Source organism: Lipotes vexillifer, unplaced genomic scaffold (genome assembly GCF_000442215.2).
Source record: "Lipotes vexillifer unplaced genomic scaffold, Lipotes_vexillifer_v1.1 scaffold1634, whole genome shotgun sequence".
In the NCBI taxonomy this organism is placed as follows: domain Eukaryota; kingdom Metazoa; phylum Chordata; class Mammalia; order Artiodactyla; family Lipotidae; genus Lipotes; species Lipotes vexillifer.
In genome coordinates this window covers 179,205-203,977 of record NW_006771542.1, presented here as the reverse complement: position 1 = coordinate 203,977, position 24,773 = coordinate 179,205, and the positions used below count along the sequence as shown (strand labels likewise).

Genomic DNA, 24,773 nt, shown 5'->3' with positions numbered 1-24,773 from the left:
GCCCCCGCTGCTGTGCCCCCGGCGGCTGGCCCGCCGCGTCCCTCAGCCCCGGCCTCCCGCGGGCCGGTGCCTGCCCGCATCGGCTACTACGAGATCGACCGCACCATCGGCAAGGGCAACTTCGCTGTGGTCAAGCGGGCCACGCACCTCGTCACCAAGGCCAAGGTAGTGGCGCGCTGGGACCGGGCGGCGGCGGGGCTGCGCGGCCCGGGACCGTCCGAGTGCTGAGGGCGCAGGAGAGCCCCGCGACACCGAGGCTGAGGGGTCGGCGCGGGAGCGGGGCTCGGGAGAGCGTTGGGGACCGGGGAAACGGGTAGGGGGCTGTCGGGCGAGAGTGCGGAGAGGGCGAGCAGAAAGTGGGGGACACCGGGGGACCTGGGAGAGGGTAACTGCACGGCAGAGGGGACGCAGGGGGCCACTGAGCGCGGGGACCTGGGGAACTAGGGAGCCGGGGATGGGGAGGGGGCTCCGTGGGCTGTGCGGAGGGTCGTTGAAGGGATGATTGGAAAGAAGAGGTTTGGAACTCTACCGGAGCCAGGAGACAGTAAGCTAAGAAGCCTCTGGAATCAGCAGTTAGGAAATCCTAAGGGAATGAGGGCAGGGGAATAGGAAATGTGGACCAGGAGGACGGGGGGGAAACAAGGGTGAAACCGGCAGCCCGCAGATGTGGGATTATGAGGGGAACGAGGATAGCTGGGGCACGTACCAGGGGTATGTGGTGGGTACAGGGTACTGAGAGGTATGAGGGACCTGGTACCTTTTGACAGAGGCACCAATCAGCATTTGATCGTCCAAGACTGATAGATGGTGGGAATGGGAGTCTGAGGACAGACGGGATTATTGGAGGAGGCGATGAAAAAAATGGGGAAATATGGAGGAAAAAAAGCACTTTATTTTTCTGCAGGAAGGGGGTCAGGGAACAGAGGCCCAAGGGGGGCCCAGGTTTGTGGTGGCCCTAGGTACTCAGGGGTTAAATAGTTTGGGAGAGCTGGATTGCTGGTTATATTTAGTTGTTGGAGGGTCCAGAACTGTGGGCCTTATAGAGCCCAGGGTGGGCTGTCAGTGGTGAGGGGAAAGCCTGGTGACTGAGGAGGTGTGTGAGGAGCCCAGACACACATGGGGCCCTTTGGTTCCCAAGGGATTTGTGGAGCTGTGGTGGTGAAATTGGGCAAGGTCGATTAGGAAGCCATATCCATATCCATTTAATATTTTACATAGAAAATTCATTTTTGGAGGAAATATGGTTAGCTCTTTCCTGTCGTCTTCTTCATTGGGAGTATTGGAATCGAAGACACGGAGGAATTGTTTGATTTTGACAGGACTCACAAGCCCATTTGTACTCCGGACTTCTTTCTTTGCTCCCGTCTCTCACTTGAATGAATACTTTAGATGTAGTCATTCATTATATTTAAAGCTGCAATTTGTGTTTCCCTCACCCTGACTAATGAAGAACTGTTACAGCTGCTGCTGCTTCCTACCAAAGCCGGGTCAACTCCCCTCCCCTCCTCAGCCTAGCCTCTGGTTCTTGTCACCTACCTTGTTTCTGCTCTTATGGCAGTCCCTTGCTTTCAGAAGGCAGTGACTTACCTCTGCCTTGTCTCCTGCTCACTTATGACCTGAAGTCCTTTTTTCCCTCCTTTCTGTCAGACTGTAAGGGGCCCTTCTTAGCAGGGTGGCTTTGGGGGCTGGCTGTGGAAAATTGATTGGTCAGTTTCACTTCCTCTGGGGGGCCCCCTTCAGCCTTTCTGTCAGTGTCTAGCAGAGGGCCTCAAGTCTGCAAGGTCTGAGCTGAATGAGATCCCAAAGTCCCAGGTTTCCTGGTGCTCCCCTCAGCCCGCCCCCCCGCCCCCCCCCCTGGCGGGGAGTAGACTGAGCCAAGACTCTGGTGCACCTCTGCCCCCCTGAGTGTTTCCAGTTGTGTTTACTGTTAGCCAAGCCAAGTTTATGTTTACAAACAGCTCTAGATGTTGGAGCCTTGTTCCTTGTTTTGGTATTTCCTTTCTCCACGGCCTCCCCCTCCCACCTAAGTAATCACGTCGAGCTCCTGTGATTATTTTGCTCTGACCTCTGGGGGACAGACTCTATGAACTTAATTGGTTGCCTGGTTTATGGTATCTCTGATTTAAAGAATTTTGTATCTTACAGCCCTTGGATACACCAAAATATTGATTAAAAAAGTCTGTGACAGAGAGGGTTGAATGTTTTTGTAAATGTAATTGCAAACAGTTGATTCTTGGCTTTATATATAATAGAGACATTTCTATCTTCAGTAGTCAGCAAAGCCAGTGGCTAATTATGGCTGGTCTCCCCGCTTTCTAATTTTCCAGTGTGTGTGTGTGTGTGTGTGTGTGTGTGTGTGTGTGTGTGTGTGTGTGTCTGTGTCTGTGTCTAAGTTTTTCTCAAAGTCTTTGATATCCTTTAGGACTGCAGCATTTTAAACATCAGCTTGTTTATAAATGGGTGTCACTGTTTATGTTGGTTTTTTCTTTGATCATTTGTGGTGTGCAGTTATGCAATTCCTATGTATGGCAATATTCAAAATCTTGAATGAGGCTGAAATGGCTTGGACAATGAGTTGCATGTGTGACAGGACCACACCAGCACTCATTTGTGTTTCTGTAGCGGTGTGCAATTTCCTAGTTACAGTTATAGGCACCCTGTGTTTCTCTGCTTAAATTGCTCTGACGACATGAGTGAAGCTTAATTCACAAGGAGCTGTCATGTGCTCTGAGTAAATGATGAACATATTTTGGCCTGCTTCATGCTTATCTGAATCCACTTTGGAAAGGTTTCTCAAATGCTGACAGCTCAGATATGTCTAAGAACTGTTGACATACAGTATGATGGCCTATTGAGGCCATGGTTTGGTTATATAATGGCAAGGAAGGTGCCTGGGTATTGGCAGTGGCAGAAGCTGCTGTTCGGTTACTCAGGTAGATAGCTTTTTCTCCCATGCACTGCAGTGTTTATCTTACTTCTTCTGTCAGGTCACTTGGAACCAAAGAGAGCTAGCTGTTTTTTTCCCCATCTCTTTTCAGAATGTATCATTTTTTTTGTTTTGTTTTTTGGAGGTATGTGATTTTTTTTTCTTTCTCCTTTTTCTCCCTGTAGGCCACTGAATGGTCTAGGTTTTTCCTATAACCATATATAACCATCAGACTTAGGTAATTCAGATGATATTTGTGTTGTCTGAAAGAGGTTAGGTAATAGGTGTTTTCTGAACATCAGAGAAATACTTAAGGTCACCTTTTCTTACACACATTACCTATTCCATGGACTGAGAGGCTAAAGTAAACTTTATTTATTGATTAAGCTACTGTGCTCGGTCCAACAATAAGTGGTAAAGCTGGCCCTTTCCCAAATTCTGTTAACTCTCAAACCTCCTAGATCAGGACTCTGGGATGAATAAAATTAGTAGAGAAAGGGAAATATTTTCCTATTTGGTTGTTGGTGACTTTTGCAGCACGGCATTCATGAGCTCAGACTTAATATTGGCAGCACTGCAGTGCTTAGAGCGTCACTGCAGAACAGTTAACAGGAGAGAATATTCATCTGTGACATACTTTGGTCAGCAGCTCACCCTGGCTGTCTTTGTCCTACCTTCTTTGAGTTCCCTTTTCTGGAGGCGCCTTGGTCTGAGATTCTCTGGCCCTATTCTTTCGGTAGGACACTATAAAATATTAAAGAGACTGAAAAAAAGAAAAGATTTTCTCTTCTCAATTGCTTATTTGGTTGCCTGTACCTAATTATACTTTCACTGGTTGGATGAATGGGAACGAAGAGTAGATATATTTTGTATGCATTTAAAAAAAGAGCATACATGACTATAAAAGCCACTGATCAAATACTTTAAAAATGTACTTTAACAAATATATTGATATATCACCTGCCTATTTATTGGTTTGTGGTAAGAGCTTGAGCTTTGGATGAGACTCCCCGGGTTTGGATCTTCTGCTACTTCATAGCTGGGTAATTTAACCTGTCTGTGCTTGGATTTCCTCATCTGTGAAATGAGATAACAATAGTACTTACCTCACAAGTTTGGGTGTTATGAAGATTATATAAGATAATATATGTGAAACTCTTAGAACAAATGTACCTGGCACATAGTAGGTATATAGTAAATATTATCACCTTCTTTTTTTAAAAATATTTATTTATTTATCTGGCTGTGCTGGGTCTTAGTTGCAGCACTCGGAATCTTTGTTGCTGTGTGCAAGATCTTTGTTGCAGCATGTGGGATTTTTAGTTGTGGCATGCAAACTCTTAGTTGCAGCATGCGGGATCTAGTCCCCTGACCAGGGATTGAACCCGGGCCCCCTGCGTTGTGAGCACGGAGGCTTAGCCACTGGACCACCAGGGAAGTCCCTATCACCATCTTCTTCATCATCATCATTAGATGCAATAGTAACAAAAATGAGTAAGATATAGTCCCCTTTGTTTGCTTTTCACCACTTTGGAACAGTTCATGAGTGCCATTTGTTTTGTGTGTGATGTGTGATGTCATCCTGATGATGTGCTGCTTTCAGGTTAAAAAAGTAGTTTGCATTATTTCACGTGCCTCTTTGAGAGAGTGGATTTAATTCCTGTGGACTATGGGCTAATTTCATGCGATTGACATTTAAAAATATAGTTTTCCATTACACTTTTAAAATAGTTATGAGACTTGTCTAATGAAAACTGACTAACACTGGCTTTTATTTGGGCTGCCTTGAATACTCAGGGTGTTTGTGTAGCTACACTTTGTCAGACTGGTGACAGAACAGAGTTTGTTTGAGTGCAGTCTTTTCTCCAGAGATTCCCTTAAATTTCATGGAGAATATGAAGAAATATTCCTACAAGCTTAAGGAGACACTTGCACTTGGGTACAGGGTGTGCTACCTAGAGGGCCACGGTCAGGATTCTTAACTTTAGATATTACACAGAAAAAACATTGTGCTCCCTGACCCCCTCCCAAATATTGACGAGCCAGGACACATCTGTGTGCTGTGTGGTTTAGTGCAAACTCATTTCCACAAGGAGAACAACTCAAAGTGGGCCAGTAGTATTATTTTCACTTCTAAGGATGATGCTTGTGCTCGTTAGAAGGCTGAAAACAAGATTCATTAGTAAATAGAAAAGAGAATTATGTCAAAAAGAAATTGAAAGCAAGATTTATATGTTACATTTGAGGAGGATAGTTCCATCCCTAGATAATCTAGAAATGACTATTGAAAGACAACTAACTTCATTTTGAGATAGGTTTGTTGAAACTTTGTGAAGAGCTAAGACTGATTTGGACTAGTTTTTCCAGAGTCAAAATATCAGTATTCCACTTTCAGCATCAAAACTGTTTATTTTAACATTCTGACTTTGGTGCCAGCTCCCTAGAAAGTCATAGATCTGGCTCAAGCCAGAGGTGCCCAGACTAGTTGTTTCTGTGCCAGAAGTGCTGTTTTCATTTTCCAAGCATCAATCTGGCTAATGTTTTCTAGTTCCTGGCATAAAAGAGAACAAAATGGATACTTTGGAAGGAAAAAGAAATGTGCTCTTCTTACCAGAGCCTTTGTAAGTCTAAAAAACACCTAAAACTTCTCTGCACAGAGATGGAACCTTTCCCTTGTCCACTCATTCATTCAGCGTATATTTACTGAATGCAGATTTTGTGTCAGGTTCTGAGTACCCCAAAAACAAAAGAGAAAAAAAGCTCTTGCCTTCTTGGAACTTATTTTCTGATAGGAGGAGACAGGCAAGAAACATGTAAACAAATAATTTTATATAGTGACAAATACTATGAAGAAAATAAATGGGCTAGAGAGTGTCTGGGGCAGGGTGCTGGAAGGCCTTTCCAGGGTGGTGATATTTGAGCTGACAACTGAATGATGAGAAAGAGCCAGCTTGGGAAGATTCAGAAGGTGGAATATTCAGTCCGGAAGGAATGGCACATGCAGCGGCCTTGGGGTAGAAATGACTTGGTTTGTCCAAAGATTAGACCCAAGGTCAGGGTGCCTAGAGCTTAGTGAACAAGAGAAAGGATGGTAAGGAATGAGTTCAGAAAGTTAGACAGGGGCCAGATCATATGGGTCTTATAGGCCATTTTATGAATTGGGTATGAAACGGGACTGACCTCAGAAGATATCAAAGCAGAGCACTGACATTATCTGATTTGTGTTTTTAAAAACTCATGTTGGGGGACTTCCCTGGTGGCGCAGTGGTTAAGAATCTGCCTGCCAATGCAGGGGACACAGGTTCAATCCCTGGTTCAGGAAGATCCCACGTGCCGCAGAGCAACTAAGCCCGTGCGCCACAACTACTGAGCCTGCGCTCTAGAGCCCACGTGCCACAACTACTGAAGCCCGTGTGCCTAGAGCCTGTGCTCCGCAACAAAGAGAAGCCCCCGCTTTCCGCAACTAGAGAAAGCCAGTGGACAGTAACAAAGACCCAACACAGAATGAATGAATGAATGAATAAATAAATAAGTTTATTTAAAAAAAAGATCTTAGGGCTTCCCTGGTGGTGCTGTGGTTGGGAGTCCGCCTGCCGATGCAGGGGACGCGGGTTCGTGCCCCGGTCCGGGAAGATCCCACATGCCGCGGAGCAGCTGGGCCCGTGAGCCATGGCCGCTGAGCCTGCACGTCCGGAGCCTGTGCTCCGCAACGGGAGAGGCCACAACAGTGAGAGGCCCGCGTACCGCAAAAAAAAAAAAAAAAAAAAAAAAGATCTTAGAGATGTTCTATTCCAACTCTTTCTTCTAGAGTCTAGAAAGATGGACTTAACGGAATTTAGAATCTCAGGCTTTTAGGAGCCATCACAGTAGTTTAGATCAATTATCTGTTAGACTCACAGCTCTGCTGTATCTCTCCCACCGCCCATTTGCCCAGAATCCTATAGCTAGTTAGTGGGGGAGGTAGAAATAGAATCCAGGTATCCTACTCCTAGTTAACTCTACCCTGACTCCTCCAATCATAGAAAACATTGCCCTTGCCCTCTGAATACTTACTCTTTCATTAGAGAAACAAGATACACCTACTAATTAAAGTCTAAGATTATTTATCCTCTCTATTAAAACAAACTCCAAAGATGAGAAGTCATGATGAGAGGAAAATTTTCCAAGTAGGGGATATACCAACACTGTATTTAACCTGTCCTTTGGCATTGTTTCACTCTATCACCCCTGTCACTTACCTGCAGTCCTCCATGGGTACACTGCTTTGCCTTTCAATCTCCTACTCAAATGCCCCTTGGTGCTCCCTTGACATTACTGAGGTGTCAAAAAAGCCTTTCAAAATGCTAAGGAAGTAAAAAGAGAAAGAAACACAGAAAAAGCAATGACCATAAACACAGTCTGCCTTATATAGTTTGCTTTTGCCACTATATCTAGCTCACACTCAGCGAACATGAGTAATTATACTTTTGCTCTGTTGGGTTGGTCTGGTCTGTCTTTGAAGGTACATTTCTTAGATGGACTCCTTATTTACCAGAACACTACCACTTTCTAGGGGATGGTGCCATCTTATAACTCATTAAGAGAACTGGTCACCAAGATACATACCTTGATGATGCAGGTGAGGGCCAAGAGAACCATCTATCTAGGGCTCCTCTTACGTGGTTCTAGTTTCTGATCTAAGAGCTTGCTTGGCCTGTTCCCCGGGTGAATGACCTCACCCATCAGGTGAGTCCCTACCTCCTTTATAATAGTAGCTTGGTCCCTTCTGGCATAATAGTATAGTCATGCTGTCTTGTGGATGACTGATAACATCCAGAGGATGAAAATTATATACATTCTCATGGACTTTTGTCCATGGGAATGTGTATAATGACCTTGGCAATGTCTTTGAGAAGCCCTCAAGAGTCTTGGATGAATTAGCTTGAGAGGGTTTCTTTTGGATCTGTTCAGAGTAAAATTCCATCAGCTAAGGACAAAACTGTTGGATGAGCCGTGGTGAAGTTATGTTAGTTATTTCTGTTCAGGAGGTGTGTGATCCACTGTAGACCAGGACTCTCTGGCCACACTGATAAGTATTTCTTCTCAGAATTTAGCTTGTCAGAGAGTTAGGAATCAGATTGTAAATACTCAGTCTCATTTCCCAGAAACTGAAAAGGAAGGAGATGCAAACCCATCGCCTGTTTAAGCTCCTCTGTGTAGGCTGGGCTCATTCATTTGGGTACTTTTGGCCAGTTTATCTTAAACTATATTTAGGTATTGATTAGGAATTTCTGAGAAATCCTCAACTTTCTGCCTAGTTTCAGTTCCAGCCCATGCTTACTAGCAGTAGACTTTACTTCTCTTTGCTCCCTCCAGAAGAATTGAATGTGAAATTTTAGGTTAAATAACCACATTTCTTGAGACTGAATTTTTTGGAGAAGAAATTTTTCATTCATTCATTCCAGCCAGCCAGCCAATAAGTTTTTGAAAAATTGTTTATCAAAAACTAGGAATGAATGATATATGGCACACAATTCAAAAAGTGCAAACTCGTATATAGTGAAATTGTCTGCCTGCCACCCCAGTGCCTCAGACACACAGTTTTTTTAGTCTTGTTTCCCCAGTATTTATTAAGGGCGTCTCTGGATCAGTCCAAATGCTAGGTGCTGTTTGTTTTCTGGCAGTGTTTTGACATGCTTGAAATTTCTAAAAATCATTTTATTTAAAAAGAAAAAGAAGAAAATACCTAACTTTTTTTTTTTTTTTGCGGTACGCGGGCCTCTCACTGTTGTGGCCTCTCCCATTGCGGAGCACAGGCTCCGGACGCGCAGGCTCAACAGGCCCAGCCGTTCCGCAGCATGTGGGATCCTCCCAGACCGGGGCACGAACCCGTGTCCCCTGCATCCGCAGGCGGACTCTCAACCACTGCGCCACAGGGAAGCCCAAATACCTAACTTTTAAAGCTTGTTAGGAGGCACAGGGTGATAATTTAATGTCAGCTCCATGCGGGCAGGGATTTTAAGCTATTGTTTGCTGCTGTATTCCCAGTGCCTACTACAATGCCTGTAAATACTCATTTAGTGAGTGAATGTAAGGATTAAAAAAAAAGGGTGCTTCCTTGGTGGCGCAGTGGTTAAGAATCTGCCTGCCAGTGCAGGGGACACGGGTTCGAGTCTTGGTCCGGGAAGATCCCACATGCCACGGAGCAACTAAGCCCGTGCGCCACAACTACTGAGCCTGCGCTCTAGAGCCTGCGAGCCACAACTACCGAGCCCACGTGCCACAACTACTGAAGCCCGCGTGCCTAGAGCCCGTGCTCCGCAACAAGCGAAGCCACCACAATGAGAAGCCTCTGCATCGCAATGGAGAGTAGCCCCCGTTCGCCGCAACTAGAGAAAGCCCGCGCCCAGCAACGAAGACCCAACACAGCCGAAAATAAATAAATAAAATAAATAAATTTATTAAAAAAAAATGGGAGCAGAGTTTGCTTTTTATACTCAATGTATCTTAGAATTTTATTATTGAAATTTTCTATCTCCAGTTAAGATGTTAAAGAAAAATAATATTTTACCTTTTTCTCACAAATCTCTAGGTAAGGAGATTTCACAGCCTTTCTGGGCAAGTTACTTTTGGCATATCTCAAACTTTCATTATTAAGAAGTTCAGTATAATTTAAAGTAAATTCTGCAATTTAAATTCAAGTCCCTTATTTTAAGGAGAAGGTTCTTACACATACAGGCTCCCATTGGGTTACTTCCTTGAGAAGGTCCCATGGGTACAGTCAGTATAGTCAGCCAGTGCCTTGTTTTCCCTCTTCTGCCTAGGAGCCTCTTCTTTGCAGACCCACTAAGCTGTCTTGGGCTGCTGGCACTTCCTGAAATAACTTCATACTCTTTGTTGGAGTTACCACTTGATCTTTTCTTTAAACTAAGTGATCTGATTAAAACAACTACTGTTTTTCTGTCACTGGTCCTTAATTTCAATGGGTTACTTCTATTGGTCCTTACCTTAAATGGATTCATTCAAATAGTATTTTTTCTGTCATCTGTAGGCAAAAAGTAGCGGCTACTGATACTAGAAGACAAGAGGATAAGTGTTATTCTTGTCAGGGTGGGCAAAGGGTTAAGTTAAAGGAGCAATTGAATGCTCGCAGCAGGGACCTGATAGAGGAGGAATACAAGAAGTCTTGAGCATAAATTCTCTTCAACCCAGTTGCTTATTATTACTGGCTCACTTCTACCACCTTGCCCTATTTTTTTTCTGATTATAATTGGGAAAACTCAGAAAATTATAAAGAAGCAGAAGGAAAAAAATCACCCATAATCCTGCCCCCCAGAGGCAACAGTTATTAATATTGTAAAATACATAATTGAGATCATATTGATATATTTTATTTCTTCCCCCCTTATCATTATAAGCATTTTCTCATCACTTGAAACTATTTGTAAACATCAATTTTAATGGATGTGTACTTGCTGTTGTATGACTGCCATTATTTTTTTAACCTGTTTCATAATTTAAGGTTCTTCCAAGTTTTTCACTGTTAGAAATTTTCTGTGATGACCATTTTTGTGCATGAATCTTTGAAGCATTTCTGATTTTTTCTCAGGATAGATTGTTGGATGTGAAATTATTGGGTCAGAGGGTATACATGTTTTTAAGATACCTGATTCATATATTGGCACATTGCTTTCCAGAAAGGTTGTGCCAGGGTTTAGCCTCCCAGAAGTGAATGAACTCTTCTTTTTTTATTTTGTCTCCGCTTCTGCCCTCCTTGGTTGGGAGTGTAGGGCTTTTAAGTCCCTGCTGCACCTCTAAACCTAGGGCAGTAGGTATGGGACACATTAAAGAGGGCTGGAGCAGCTGCCTAATCCTTCCTTTGCTGAACCAAACCTGGACGAGGAATGAAAAGAGTTAAGTGTGACTCTAACCTTTTCAGTTGTTTTTTATGAATCATCATTCTCTCCTGGTCTTTCACAAAGAGACATAAACTTAAATTGGAGAAATTGCTGAAGGAGAGAAGAAAGGTTAATGAGAAAGACTCTGATTACTTGAATCTTTGATTTTTAAATAACTATCCTTTGGTAAACCTGAGTGAGAATTTCAGAGATTGATGAAGGTTGTAAATTACTCCTCTCTTTTTTTAATGGTAAAAAGGTGGTGAGGAAATTGTAAAGGAAATAATTATGTGAATAAATGTGGTGATACACCAGTCCTATTATGTTTGTATTTATGCACTGTACTTTATGCGTTATTTAAGAGGTTTTCAAGGGTAATTGGATCATGTGGAATATTGTTCTTAGAATGTTTGGGGGTTACCACTGCTGTATTTTAGGCATCTGACAATATGCTCTTTTCTTTTGTCTCCAATAGAAGGCCTTTTATACAGTAAGTTTGGGTTATGATTTGCTTAGTTAATTAGGGGAAAGAAATGAATGAAGCAGGGAAATCAGAAATAATGATGCATATATACTTTTAATATTTTATTTTAATTTAAAATGTGAATATGCATTAATCCACTAATCTTTTTCAAAAAGTGTTTATTATGGAAAATTTCAAACATAAGCAAAATTAAAAAGAATGATATAATGAACCCCCATCGACCTATCACTCAGCGTAAGCAATTATTACCTCATGGCCAATCTTTCACCCATATCACTTCCAGCTTCTCTTTTCTCCCTAGTTTATTTTGAAGCAATTCCCAGAATCTTATTTCATCTGTGAATATTTTGGCATGTATCTCTATATAGGCCAGGATTGTTTCTCAAAAAACATAACCACAGTACCATTATCCTACCTAAAACAATTATTCTCTAATGTCATTAAGTATCAAATTAGTGTTATACACATATATATATATATTTTTTCTTTTTTTAACCACTTGTTTGTTTGAATCAGGGTCTAAATAAAGTCCATACATTATAATTGATTGATGTCCCTTAAGTTTTATATTAAAAAAATTGTTTCTTTTACTCTATAGATTTCCCCTCCTTTTCTTTTTCTTTGCAGTTTGTCTAAGAAACACATTCGCTAATATTAGATGTGGACCTTTCTCTGTATATTGATGTCCTGATTGAAGTTCTTCATCATGTTTGTGTTAAACATACCCATAATTCATCATCTATGATTTCCAGTTTTGTTTTGCTTTTTTAAAGCAGAGTAGGAATTTAAAGGCATTTGTGAAGCAATATGAGTACAGAATCTCTCTTGAGTTCTTGATTCTCTCCCCCAGTCTTTTACACTTGTCTCATCCACATCAATTTGACTTTACCAAGTCATTTTAAGCATGCAACTTAGTTTTCAAAGAAACGTGTCTTTCTTTTCTCCCAGATTTCTCGTCAGTTTACGTAGATAATTAAACTGCATTACTATAATAACAAGAGCAAGTGGTATAAATAGGTTTTGGGAAAACCAGTTGATTCTTGGTAAGCATGCAACTTAATGGATGGGTGCAGAAACATCCAGGAGTAGAGGGAGTGGCTATTAATTGGGGCCAGCTTGCATGCTGGGGCCCCAGTTTTACAGAGGAAAGGGGAAGCATCAGTTATTTTGGCAGGTTGGTTGAGAGAGGTGGTGGATTAAGAGAACTTCTGCATTAATTTTATAATTATAAGTAAGCCAAATTGTTAGAAATTTGAGGACAAGATATTTTATAGAGTTTTTTATTTATAGTGTATACTTCAGCATAGTATTTTTGTCCACTTGTGTTAGAGTTTGCATGAACTGGACTGAATTTGACAATAGGCCAGTGATGTTAAAAATTTGGTTGAGGAAACAGCCAAAACTTTGTAGTTTGAAAGGTTTATATCTGTTCACTGCCAGTGTAGTGTTCCATGGAACAAGTTGACATTGTCACGTAGTAAGTTGTTTTCTGTTCCTGGCAAAAGAAATCTTGGTTCATATACCACAAGGAACAGGATTGTTGTTACTGTGGAAGGCAGGAGTAGAGCTGTGTGTTTCTTATTAGGATTAGCTGGGCACCTGCAGGATTTCTTACTTCTTTCTTTCTGCTTCCTGCCTGCTGTTGTCCTTTCCTTCTGTCAAAATGTTCTAGTGTTGCATAAGCAGTGTTCTGACAATAGATGAGGTTTTTTGGTAGCTCATTTTTTTAAACCCTCAAAATAATGTTTTTAGTGATTGTATGTTCTTGGCTTACTTTCAATTTCTACATCAACAGTGATATTGTTATTCTAGTCAAATGGGGCAGTTGTATTTGAGCAGTGATCTTTGTGTCCAAGTCAGCTGCAGAGATACCATGTTCATTTTTTATTCCTAAATATCTTATATGTGTATAGTAATTCTGGGAGGTAATTCAGTTTTGAGATGATACTTGCGGATCTCGGTACAGCATTTCATAGTCCTCAAGAATAAAACTTGTTTGAAGCATTGTTAGCCATTGGCCTCTGACATATGCAGAAGAGTGGCCGGTGATTTCAGCCTGATGCCTCTTCTCATCTCATTTTCCTTCTTCCTTTTCAGCCAGCAGCTGCATCCCGTGCCCTGCTCTGATTGAGATGTTAGTAAAAGGGGTACTGTTTTACTAAGTCACAACCTCTTCTATCAATGGTTTTTAGATTTTTAGGCCAAGAATCAATTTTGGAGTCACATTAAAATTTGAAAACAACATTTCAGTTGTGTTACCTAAATTTCTCTTCTTTTCCTTATGCTAGTAGCAGTGTTTTCTGCTTTTCCAGTCTTTGGGGAACCTTTTTGGCCCATCAGAGCAGCTCGAGGCACTGAGTGATGCCTCTGAGTATGCACTGAGCATTGCTGTGGAAGTCAGGGCATGTGTTTCACGTCTCAGTTTTTACTAGCCTGGCAGCTTTCTTTGGGCAGGTCACTTAACCCCATAGGGCTTCCAGTTTCTTTCTTTTTTAAAAATTTATTTATTTATTTATTTTTTGGTTGCACTGGGTCTTCGTTGCTGCATGCGGGCTTTCTCTGGTTGTGGCGAGGGGGGGCTACTGTTCGTTGCGGTGTGCGGGCTTCTCAGTGCGGTGGCTTCTCTTGTGGAGCACGGGCTCTAGAGTGCAGGCTCAGTAGTTGTGGTGCAGGGGCTTAGGTGGTCCGCGGCATATGGGATCTTCCCAGACCAGGGCTTGAACCAGTGTCCCCTGCACTGGGGACACTGAGCCACCAGGGAAGTCCCTTCCAGTTTCTTTTTAATGTATATATATTTTTTTATGTATATATATTGTATATATTTTTTAATGTATATATTTTTTCAACAGCTGCATTGAGATATAATTCCCATACCATACAATTCACCCAATTCAGTGTTTTTAGTATATTCACAGAGTTGTGCAACCATCACCACAGTCCATTTTTTTTTTCCTTTTTTTTGGTTGTGCTGCGCGTTTTGCAGGATCTTAGTTCCCTGACCAGGGGTTGAACCCGGGCCCCAGCAGTGAAAGCGCAGAGTCCTAACCACTGGACCCTCAGGGAATTCTCCACCACAATCCATTTTATTTTTTATTTTAAAAAATATTTATTTATTTATTTATTTATTTGGCTCGATGGGTCTTAGTTGCAGCACGCGGGCATCTCTCTTGTTGTGGCGCTCGGGCTCCAGAGCACGTGGGCTCAGTAGTTGCGGCACGCAGGCTCTCTAGTTGTAGTGCATGGGCTCTAGAGCACACAGGCTCAGTAGTTGCGGTGCTCGGGCTTAGTTGCCCTGAAGCATGTGGGATATTAGTTCCCTGACCAGGGATCTAACCCATGTCCCTTGCATTGGAAGGTGATTCACAGCCACTGGACCACCAGGGGAGTCCCCACAATCCATTTTATTTTATTTTATTTTTATTTATTTATTTTAAAATTTTATTTATTTATTTTTGGCTGCGTTGGGTCTTCATTGCTGTGCGCGGGCTTTCTCTAATTGCGGCGAGCAGGGGCTACTCTTCGTTGAGGTGCGCAGGATTCTCATTGCGGTGGCTTCTATTGTCACAGAGCACAGGCTCTAGGCACGCGGGCTTCAGTAGCACGCGGGCTCAGTAGTTGTGGCTTGCAGGCTAGAGCGCAGGCTCAGTAGTTGTGGTGCACAGGCTTAGTTGCTCTGCGGCACGTGGGATCTTCCCAGACTAGGGCTCGAACCTGTGTCTCCTGAATTGGCAGGCAGATTCTTAACCACTGCGCCACCAAGGAAGTCCCCCACAATCCACTTTAGAATGTTTTTATTCCTCTTAAAAGAAGTGACCCATTAGCAGTCACTGTCCATTTCTTCAACCTCCCTCCTGCAGCCCTAATCAATCACTGATCAGTCTCTATAGATTTGCCCATTCTGGACATTTCATATGAATGGAATCATACAACATATTACCTTTCGTGTCTGGCTTCTTTCACTTAGCATAATGTCTTCAGGTGCATCTATGTTGTAGCATATGTCAGAATTTCCTTCCTTTTTATGGCTGAATAATATTCCACTGTATAGATATATTGCATTTTGTATATTCATTCATGAAATTGTGGACATTTGCATTAGTCCCACTTTTGGCTATCATGAACAATGCTGTTGTGAACATTCGTGTACAATTTTTTTTTAAAATTATGTTATTTAATTTATTTATTTGGCTGCACTGAGTGGCGTGTAGGATCTCAGTTCCCTGACCAGGGATGGAACCTGTGCCCTGTGTGTTGGAAGCGTGGAGTCTTAACCACTGGACTGCCAGGGAATTCCCCTCGGTACAAAGTTTTGTGGGACATATGTTTCAATTTTTCTTGGGCATATACCTAGGAGTGGAATTTCTGCATCATAAACATTCCATATTTAACTTTTTGAGGAATTGCCAAACTGTTTTACAAAATGGCTGCACCATTTTCCATTCCCACCAGTAATGTATGAGGGTTCCAGTTTTTCCACATGCTTACCAAAACTTATTTTCTTTCTTTTTGATTTAGCCATCCAAGTGAATGTGAAGTGGTAGCTCATTGTGGTTTTGATTTGCATTTCTTTTATGACTCATGGTGTTGAGTATCTTTTCTGTGCTAAGGGACCATTTGTAGATCTTTGGAGAAGTGTCTATTTAGATTCTTTACACATTTTTTTAGTTGGGTTGTCTTTTTATTGTTGAGTTGCAAGGATTCTTTATATATTCTGGATATATAAGTCCTTTATCAGATATATGACATACAAATATTTTCTCCTATTTTGTAGGTTATCTTTTCACTTTTGTGATGGTTTTATTTGCAGCACAAAGGTTTTAAATTTTAATGCTCTAGTTTCCTTATTTGTAAAGTTATTCTAACTCTGAAGTTATATGTTCTATTGAAATATTTTCCTCTGTACTCATTTTGTACCTTTCTCTCACTTTGGGATAGATCTCCCTTTTCCAGGACATTTTATAGCCACAGAGTCTCTTTAAAAACATCTATGTATCTATCTGATACATGTGTCGTATAAAATAATCAGACCCTACAAAATAAATAACATCAAAAGTGAAATTTCCTTTTCCTTGTGAAATCCTTTCTCTTAGGATATACTCTTTTAACTTTCACATATAACATAATAGCAGTGTTAATTATATTTATCATGTTGTACCATTACATCCGTAGTACTTATTTGTCTTATAACTGGAAATTTGTAGCTTTGACTCCCTTCATCCAGTTGCTCCTCCCCCTCCCCATCTCTGGTAACCACAAATCAGATCTCTTTTTCTGTGAGTTTGTTTGTTTGTTTTTGAAGTACAATTGACCTACAATACTGTGTTAGTTCTTGTTACACAACATAGTGGTTCATTATTTCTATACATTTCAAAATGATCACCGTGATAAGTCTAGTTACGACCTGTCACCCTACAAAGATATTACATAATTATTGATAGTATTCCCCTCACTGTGCGTTTCATACTCTCGACTCATTTCATACTTGCGACTCATTTATTTTGCAACAGGAAGTTTGTACCTCTTAATCTCTCTCACCTGTTTCTCTTCTTGCCCTACCCACCCTCCTCTCTGGCAGCCACCTATTTGTTCTCTGTATCTATGACTCTGTTTCTGTTTTGTTATGTTTATTCATTTGTTTTATTTTTTAAGATTCCACATGTAAGTGAAATCATATAGTACTTGTCTTTCTCCTTCTGACTTATTTCACTTGGCATAATGCCCTCTAGGTCCATCCATGTTGTCATAAATGGCAGGATTTCATTCTTTTCTATGGCTGAGTAATAATATTCCATTGTGTGTGTGTGTGTGTGTGTGTGTGTGTGTGTGTGTGTGTATGCCACGTCTTTATCCATTCATCTGTTGATGGGTACTTAGGTTGCTTCCGTATCTTGGCTATTGTAAATAATGCTGCAGTGAACACAGGGGTGCCTATATCTTTTCTAATTAGTGGCTTTGTTTTCTTTGGATAAATACTCAGGAATGGAATTGCTGGATCATCTGGTAGCTCTCTTTTTAATTTTTTGAGGCATCTCCATACTGTTTTCCATAGTGGCTGCACCAATTTACATTCCCATCAACAGTGCACGAAGGTTCCCTTTTCTCCACATCCTCGCCAACACTTGTTATTCGTGTCTTTTTGACCTGCCATTGTGACAGGTGTGAAGTGATATCTCACTGTGGTTTTGATTTTCATTTCCCTGATGATAAGTGATGTTGAGCATCTTTTCATGTACCTGTTGGCCATCTGTATGTCTTCTTTGGAAAAATGTCTATTCAGATCCTCTGCCCATTTTTTAATTGGGTTGTTTGTTTTCTTTATGTTGAGTTGTATGAGTTTGTATATTTTGGATATTAACCAAATATTAATTGGGTATATCATTTGCAGATATCTTCTCCCAATTCAGTAGGTGGCCTTTTCATTTTGTTGATGGTTTCCTTCACTATGCAAAAGCTTTTTAGTTTGATGTAGTCTCATTTATTTATTTATTTTTGCTTCCTTGCCTGAAGAGACGTATTCAAAAAATATTACTAAGATCAATGTCAAAGAATGTACTGCCGATGTTTTCTTCGCTATTTGGTTTTTTGTTTTTTAAATTGGAGTATAGTTGATTTACAATGTTGTGTTAGTTTCAGGTGTATAACAAAGTGATTCAGTAGTATATATGTATATCTTCTTTTCCATTATAGGTTATTACAAGGTGTTGAACATAGTTCCCTGTGCTATACAGGTCTTTGTTGTTTATTTTATATATAGTGGTTTTGCTACTCATTTTTAATTTTAATAATATATCTCCACGTTCTATCACATCAATCCATTTTGCTCTAGTCTCAGTCTTTTTAATACTGCAGAGTATTCCATTTTATGGATATACTATAATTTATTTAAGTAGTGCCCTATTGATAGGTTTAGGGTTGTTTCCAGCTTTTATTTTTTTATTTCAAATTATATGTCACTTAACAGTTTCTGCACATTTTTATTTGTATGCTTGTACTAGTTTTCTATTTGCTTTTGTACTGTTTATTATTCAGAAGACTTATAAATCTCAGATTTAATTTAATTTTTAAAAATACAAGTGTTTTGGGGACTTCCCTGGTGGTCCAGTGGTTAAGACTCCACGCTTCCAACGCAGGGGGCCTGGGTTCAATCCCTGGTCAGGGAACTAGATCCCACATGCCACAACTAAAAGATTCCCTCATGCCACAACTAAAGATCCCGCGTGCTGCAATGAAGATCTTCTGCAGCCAAATAAATAAAGAGATAAATTAAAAAAAAAAAAAAAGGGCTTCTTTGGTGGTGCAGTGGTTAAGAATCGCCTGCCAATACAGGGGACACGGGATCGATCCCTGGCCCAGGAAGATGCCACAGAACAACTAAGCCCACACGCCACAACTACTGAGCCTGTGCTCTAGAGCCTGTGAGCCACAACTAAAAAAAAAAAAAAAAATACAGGTGTTTTATTAGGTCCAACCTAGAGTAAACCTCCCAAAAGTTATGTGTTCTTTTCCATTATGATATATACAATGTTAGAAACTAAGTTCTTCATTTTCTCAGTAATTTAATAGAATAATTCACTAGAGGTGGAATGCCTGAGTCAAAGTATGAGTGCTTAAAATTTTATAAATGTTGCTAAATTGCCCTCCAAGAAAGGCCAAGCTAATTCACTCAGCTGAGAGTGTATGACAGTGCTCCTCTGCTCTCTTTAAACATTGGCACCCAACCATCTTTTTAGGGAGTCAGTCTGACAGGTGAGAAAATGTCATCTTAGTTTGTAGTTATTTATTAGTGAATTTGACTATCATTTAATTTGTCTATTGGCTATTCGTATTTTTTCTTGGAATTATCTGTGTCCTGTCTATTTTTCTTTTGGGCTTTTTGGCTTTTTCTCATTAATGTGCATAGCTTTTTGAATATTAGGGAAATTAGTTACCTATTAAAATATTATAGATATGTTTCTGTGTATGTCTCGACAGTGTATGTGTATTTTTTTTTTACTATAAAATGTAAACATTTTCATGTAGTCAGATTTTTTTGTTTTTTACTTTAAGGTTTCTCAGTTTTCTTCCTCATCCTAATCTTATAAAAATATTTACCCATGTTTTCTTCAAGTATTTTTATGGTTTTGTTTTTAAAATTAGACCTTTGTTTCATGTGGAATGCATTTTGGTTTAAAGCAGGTGAGAAGGGAATCAGTTGTGGAATTTATTGGATTGTAGGTTTACATTCATTTTTGTGGTTATTAATGGCTTTCTTCTTCCCCTGGACTGGAAGCTCCTTGAGAGCAATGGATTGTGCAGTTTTCCCCTTGTTGTTATTTTCAGTATCTAGCACAGTGGTTGCCAGTAATAAGCCCTCCATTTATTGAGTGAATCTATCTTTTTCCCCAGATGTCTAGTTTGTTGTCTGTCCCAACACAATATTATTAAATAATCCATCTTTTCCCTCTTGATTTAAAAAGCTACTTTGGGGCTTCCCTGGTGGCGCAGTGGTTGAGAGTCCGCCTGCCGTTGCAGGGGACACGGGTTCGTGCCCCGGTCCGGGAAGATCCCACATGCCGCAGAGCGGCTGGGCCCGTGAGCCATGGCCGCTGAGCCTGCACATATGGAGCCTGTGCTCCGCAACAGAAGAGGCCACAACAGTGAGAGGCCCGTGTATCACACACACAAAAAATAAATAAAAAATAAGAAAATAAGAAAATAAAAATAAAAAGCTACTTTGTCTACAAAATCTCCAGATACTTGGGTACATTTCTGAACTCTTTTAATCCATTGATTGTGCTGTCTTCACTTGCTTCGATACTGTACAGCTTTAATTATTATAGCTTTATAGTACTTAAAGTATATTTGGAAGGCCAGCCTCAAACATTCTTAAATATAATACCAGTTTGGGAAGCACTGTAATCTCCTTTAGTAAAACTCCTTGCTCTCCCTTAGAAAACATTCATTTAACTTATGAAACATTTAATGTATTCTGAGAGCCTGCAAAGTAGAAATGATCTGGGAGTGTTACTTGTTGAAGAGCTTTTCTAGGATATGACATACGTTGTTCTGGCTTGACATCCTAAGTGTTCTTTCTTTCTTTTTTTTTTTTTTTGTGTGTGGTCCGTGGGCCTTTCACTGTTGTGGCCTCTCCCGTTGCGGAGCACAGTCTCCGGACGCGCAGGCTCAGCGGCCATGGCTCACAGGCCCCCAGCCTTTCCGTGGCATGTGGGATCTTCCCGGACCAGGACACGAACCCGTGTCGCCTGCATCCGCAGGTGGACTCTCAACCACTGCGCCACCAGGGAAGCCCCTAAGTGTCTTAAAAAAAAAAAAAAAAACCTCTCATTTTATAATCTTGGGTATCTCTAGAAAACATAACATTTTCCTCACAATCTTCTAATGCAGAATACAGAGAGAGAGGGTAGGTGGCAGAAAAGGCATCAAGAAATTGCGCTGGCACCCAGCTGAAGTCAAAGCCCATAGTGAAACAGATACTACTTAAAAGTGCTATACAGAATTCAGTTTAGTGACCTTGATTTCTCACCTGTGCTTGACTTGTTTACCTCCTGTGGCATGCAGTAAATCGATTCGGATATGACTTGGGCAAATCCGAGGTAACATTGCTAAATAATCACTGCTTTTTTTTTAGCCTTCTTTTCTCTGTTAAACATTAGAAATTCTTACAGTCTGAAATTAGCATTCTCTTGGGATTTTCTGTCATGTCTGTCTCATGCAGGAACCAACTTTAGGGTCTTGTGAGTATTAAAGAAGTTTAAAGCAGAGAAACTTGATGTTTGGGGAACAGAGCTAATGGAACAGGGCATACCTATTGTGATAAGATCCTTGCTTTCTTTTCAGTTGGAACATTATTCTAGAGTGCTTCAGCGAAACTCTTAATTCTAAGTAACTGCTAATTTACAAGTATATTTTCAGATGAGTACCCATTTTGTTAAAAAAAACCCAATGGTTTTGTCATACTCTCTCAGACTTTTTCTTAATAAGCCTAACCATGGACTTTAGTAGAATTAAACTAGAAAAATACTCAAAAAGGTTTGTTTACGGTCCCTAGTCTCCACCATGGAATTAAGTATCACTGGAAAATAACCCTGGAATAAAGTGTTTTTGTGTGGCAGGACCAGTTGACTTAACGTGATTCTTTCTTTTGTGAGTTTTCTGTTGGTGGAAAGTGGGCTTACTTTTTCTTTTAGTTGTATTCCTCACTTTTCTCAATGCTAGTCTTAACTGAGAGATTTTTAGGTAGTTAACTGTCCCAGCACACCAATAAGCACCTTTTTAATAGATGTTATCTCATGTTGATCAGTTACTCCTGAGGTTTAACTGTGCTTGCAAAACACCTGTCTGTATTTGAGCTTTGCTAGGTGGTTGGCTTTTGTGTTTGCCTGAAGATTTGCTCCGGAGAAAGCAAATAGCTGTTGGAAAAAGAGAGAAGGGAAAAGGAGTCAGCATATTTCTATATGCTTTCACTGAAGAGATTTCCTAATTAGAAAGCTTTTGGAGGCTTGACCTTTTTGCGCTAAAGTAACCCAGCATTTCGTTATGTACTGCATTGAGGTTTTGGAGCCTGTGCCAGAAAAGTGAAAACCAAGGTTGAATGTGAAAGGAATTCAGAGGATGGAGCTCATAATCAACAGAGTGCTGCTTCATAGGCTAGGTCCAAAAATACCCTGTTTATCATAGGACAGCAAGAATGGAGGTAGCACTTGCTGCTGTTTTGAGCAGTGTTTTAGCTCCTATGATATCATTCCAGCATGACTAAAGTCATGTTTAAGGCAATGTTGTTTACAATTTAGGTTTGGGAGGATGTTGCCTTCATACATTTTATTTATCGCCCTGGAAGAGTTATTTTGCAAGGTTTGGAAGGAGTGTTTTTCTTCCAGATTAGAGGAAATTAACATAATCTACTTTTCTCTGAGTAGGGGGTGGTCTGCAGTAGAGTCATCTAACCAAAGAGACTCAAATTACTGATATGCTTGGATCCTGTGGTGAACCTTGAGTAATTAAGAGGAAGAACTCAGTCTTTGGTTCAGAAAAGTTAGCATTGGAATGATCCTTGACCAGGCTTGAAGGTGGAAAATGTTATGGTTCAGAGGGCCTTTCTAAGACTTGCAGTAGATCCCTTAAGACAATAAGTTTTAAGAGTTTATAAATAGCGTTGAGTGTGGAAATGCATAGCACATGGATACATAATTAGCAAGTCAGGAAGTTTGACTAGAAGGAATAAATTAACTCTGGTCACTTGATGGAATGAGATCATGGAAGGCAACATAGTTTGTTTTAGGTGGTAATTTTGATGTTGAGGCTGGCCCAGGAAATGAATTGTCAGTTATGCTGTCATCCTCATTAATGGTCCGTATTATTCTCAGGTTTATAGTTGTATGAAGAGATGATTTTCCTACCCCATCTAGGGGCTAGGGTTTCAAAAATTTAAAAGCTACAAAAGAGTGAAATACAGAGAAAAGTTTTCTGTCTGCACATACCCCATGGCGATCCAGATCCCCTTCCTATATAGTCAGTATTATCAGTGTCATATATCCTGTGATATTTTGTGTTTATAAGTAAATGTGTGTACCTATTTACTGTACCCCCTCTTTTAAAACAAATTGTAGTAAATTATACTCACTGATATGCATCTTTTTTCACTATTATATCTTAAGGATTATTACATGTAGCTATATAAGGAGCTTTCTAATTAAAAAAATGCTATACAGTATTCCCATGAAAAGATGTATCATATATTTTTTTAGTTAGTCCCCTAGTAGATGACCATTTGAGTTATTTCTGACCCTTTGCTAATATAAATAATGCTAGAGGAGTTAAAAAATGTTAGGGTTTGGGCTTCCCTGGTGGTGCAGTGGTTGAGAGTCCGCCTGCCGATGCAGGGGACACGGGTTCGTGTCCCGGTCCAGGAAGATCCCACATGCCGCGGAACGGCTAGGCCCGTGAGCCATGGCCGCAGAGCCTGTGCGTCCGGAGCCTGTGCTCCGCAACGGGAGAGGCCACAACAGTGAGAGGCCCGCGTACCGCAAAAAAAAAAAAAAAGTTAGGGTTTTATATTCAAAAGTAAATGTTGGAAAGCTACAGTAATCAAGACAGTGGCACAAAAACAGAAATATAGATCAATGGAACAAGATAGAAAGCCCAGAGATAAACCCAGATACATATGGTCACCTTATCTTTGATAAAGGAGGCAAGAGTATACAGTGGAGAAAAGACAGCCTTTTCAATAAGTGGTGCTGGGAAAACTGGACAGCTACATGTAAAAGAATGAAATTAGAACACTTCCTAACACCATACCCAAATATAAACTCAAAATGGATTAAAGACCTAAATGTAAGGCCACACACTATAAAACTCTTAGAGGAAAACATAGGCAGAATACTCTGACATAAATTACAGCAAGATCCTATTTGACCCACCTCCTAGAGAAATGGAAATAAAAACAAAAATAAACAAATGGGACCTAATGAGGCTTAAAAGCTTTTGTGCAGCAAAGGAAACCATGAAAAAAGATGAAGGCAACCCTCAGAATGGGAGAAAATATTTGCAAACAAAGCAACTGACAAAGGATTAATCTCCAAAATATACAAGCAGCTCATGCAGCTCAATATCAAAAAAATGAACACCCCAATACAAAAATAGGCAGAAGACCTAAATAGACATTTCTCCAAAGAAGTTATACAGATTGCTAACGAACACATGAAAAGATGCTCAACATCACTAATCATTAGAGAAATGCAAATCAAAACTATAAGGAGGTATCACCTCACACCGGTCAGAATGGCCATCATCAAAAACATCTACAAACAATAAATGCTGGAGAGGGTGTGGAGAAAAGGGAACCCTCTTGCACTGTTGGTGGGAATGTAAATTGATACAGCCACTATGGAGAACAGTATGGAGGTTCCTCAAAAAACATAAAATAGAACTACCATGTGGCCCAGCAATCCAACTACTGGGCATATACCCTGAAAAAACCATAATTCAAAAAGAGTCATGTATCACAATGTTCATTGCAGCTCTATTTACAATAGCGAAGACATGGAAGCCACCTAAGTGTCCATCGACAGATGAATGGATACAGAAGATGTGGCACATATACACAATGGAATATTACTCAGCCAGAAAAAGAAATGAAATTGAGTTATTTGTAATGAGGTGGATGGACCTAGAGTCTATCATACAGAGTGAAGTCAGAAAGAGATAAACAAATACTATGTGCTAACACATATATATGGAATCTAAAAATAAATGGTTCTGATGGACCTAGGGGCAGGACAGGAATAAAGACGCAGACTAGAGAATGGACTTAAGGACACCAGGAGGGGGAAGGGTAAGCTGGGACGAAGTGAGAGAGTAATGTTGACATGTATACACTACCAAATGTAAAATAGATAGCTAGTGGGGAGCAGCCACATAGCACAGGGAGTAGCACAGGGAGATCAGCTCAGTGCTTTGTGACCACCTAGAGGGGTGGGATAGGGAGGGT

At 40.6% G+C, this 24,773-nt stretch overlaps 1 protein-coding gene across 1 annotated transcript in view; it reads left to right on the top strand.

Moving 5' to 3' along the window:
- The window catches only part of LOC103071055 (serine/threonine-protein kinase SIK3-like), a 189,839-nt gene that overhangs the window by 273 nt on the left and 164,793 nt on the right, over positions 1 to 24,773 (top strand). Inside the window, exon 2 of the mRNA XM_007446914.1 lies at positions 2 to 165. Coding sequence (XP_007446976.1) covers positions 2 to 165 — 164 coding nt within the window. The remainder of the gene's footprint in view (position 1; positions 166 to 24,773) is intronic.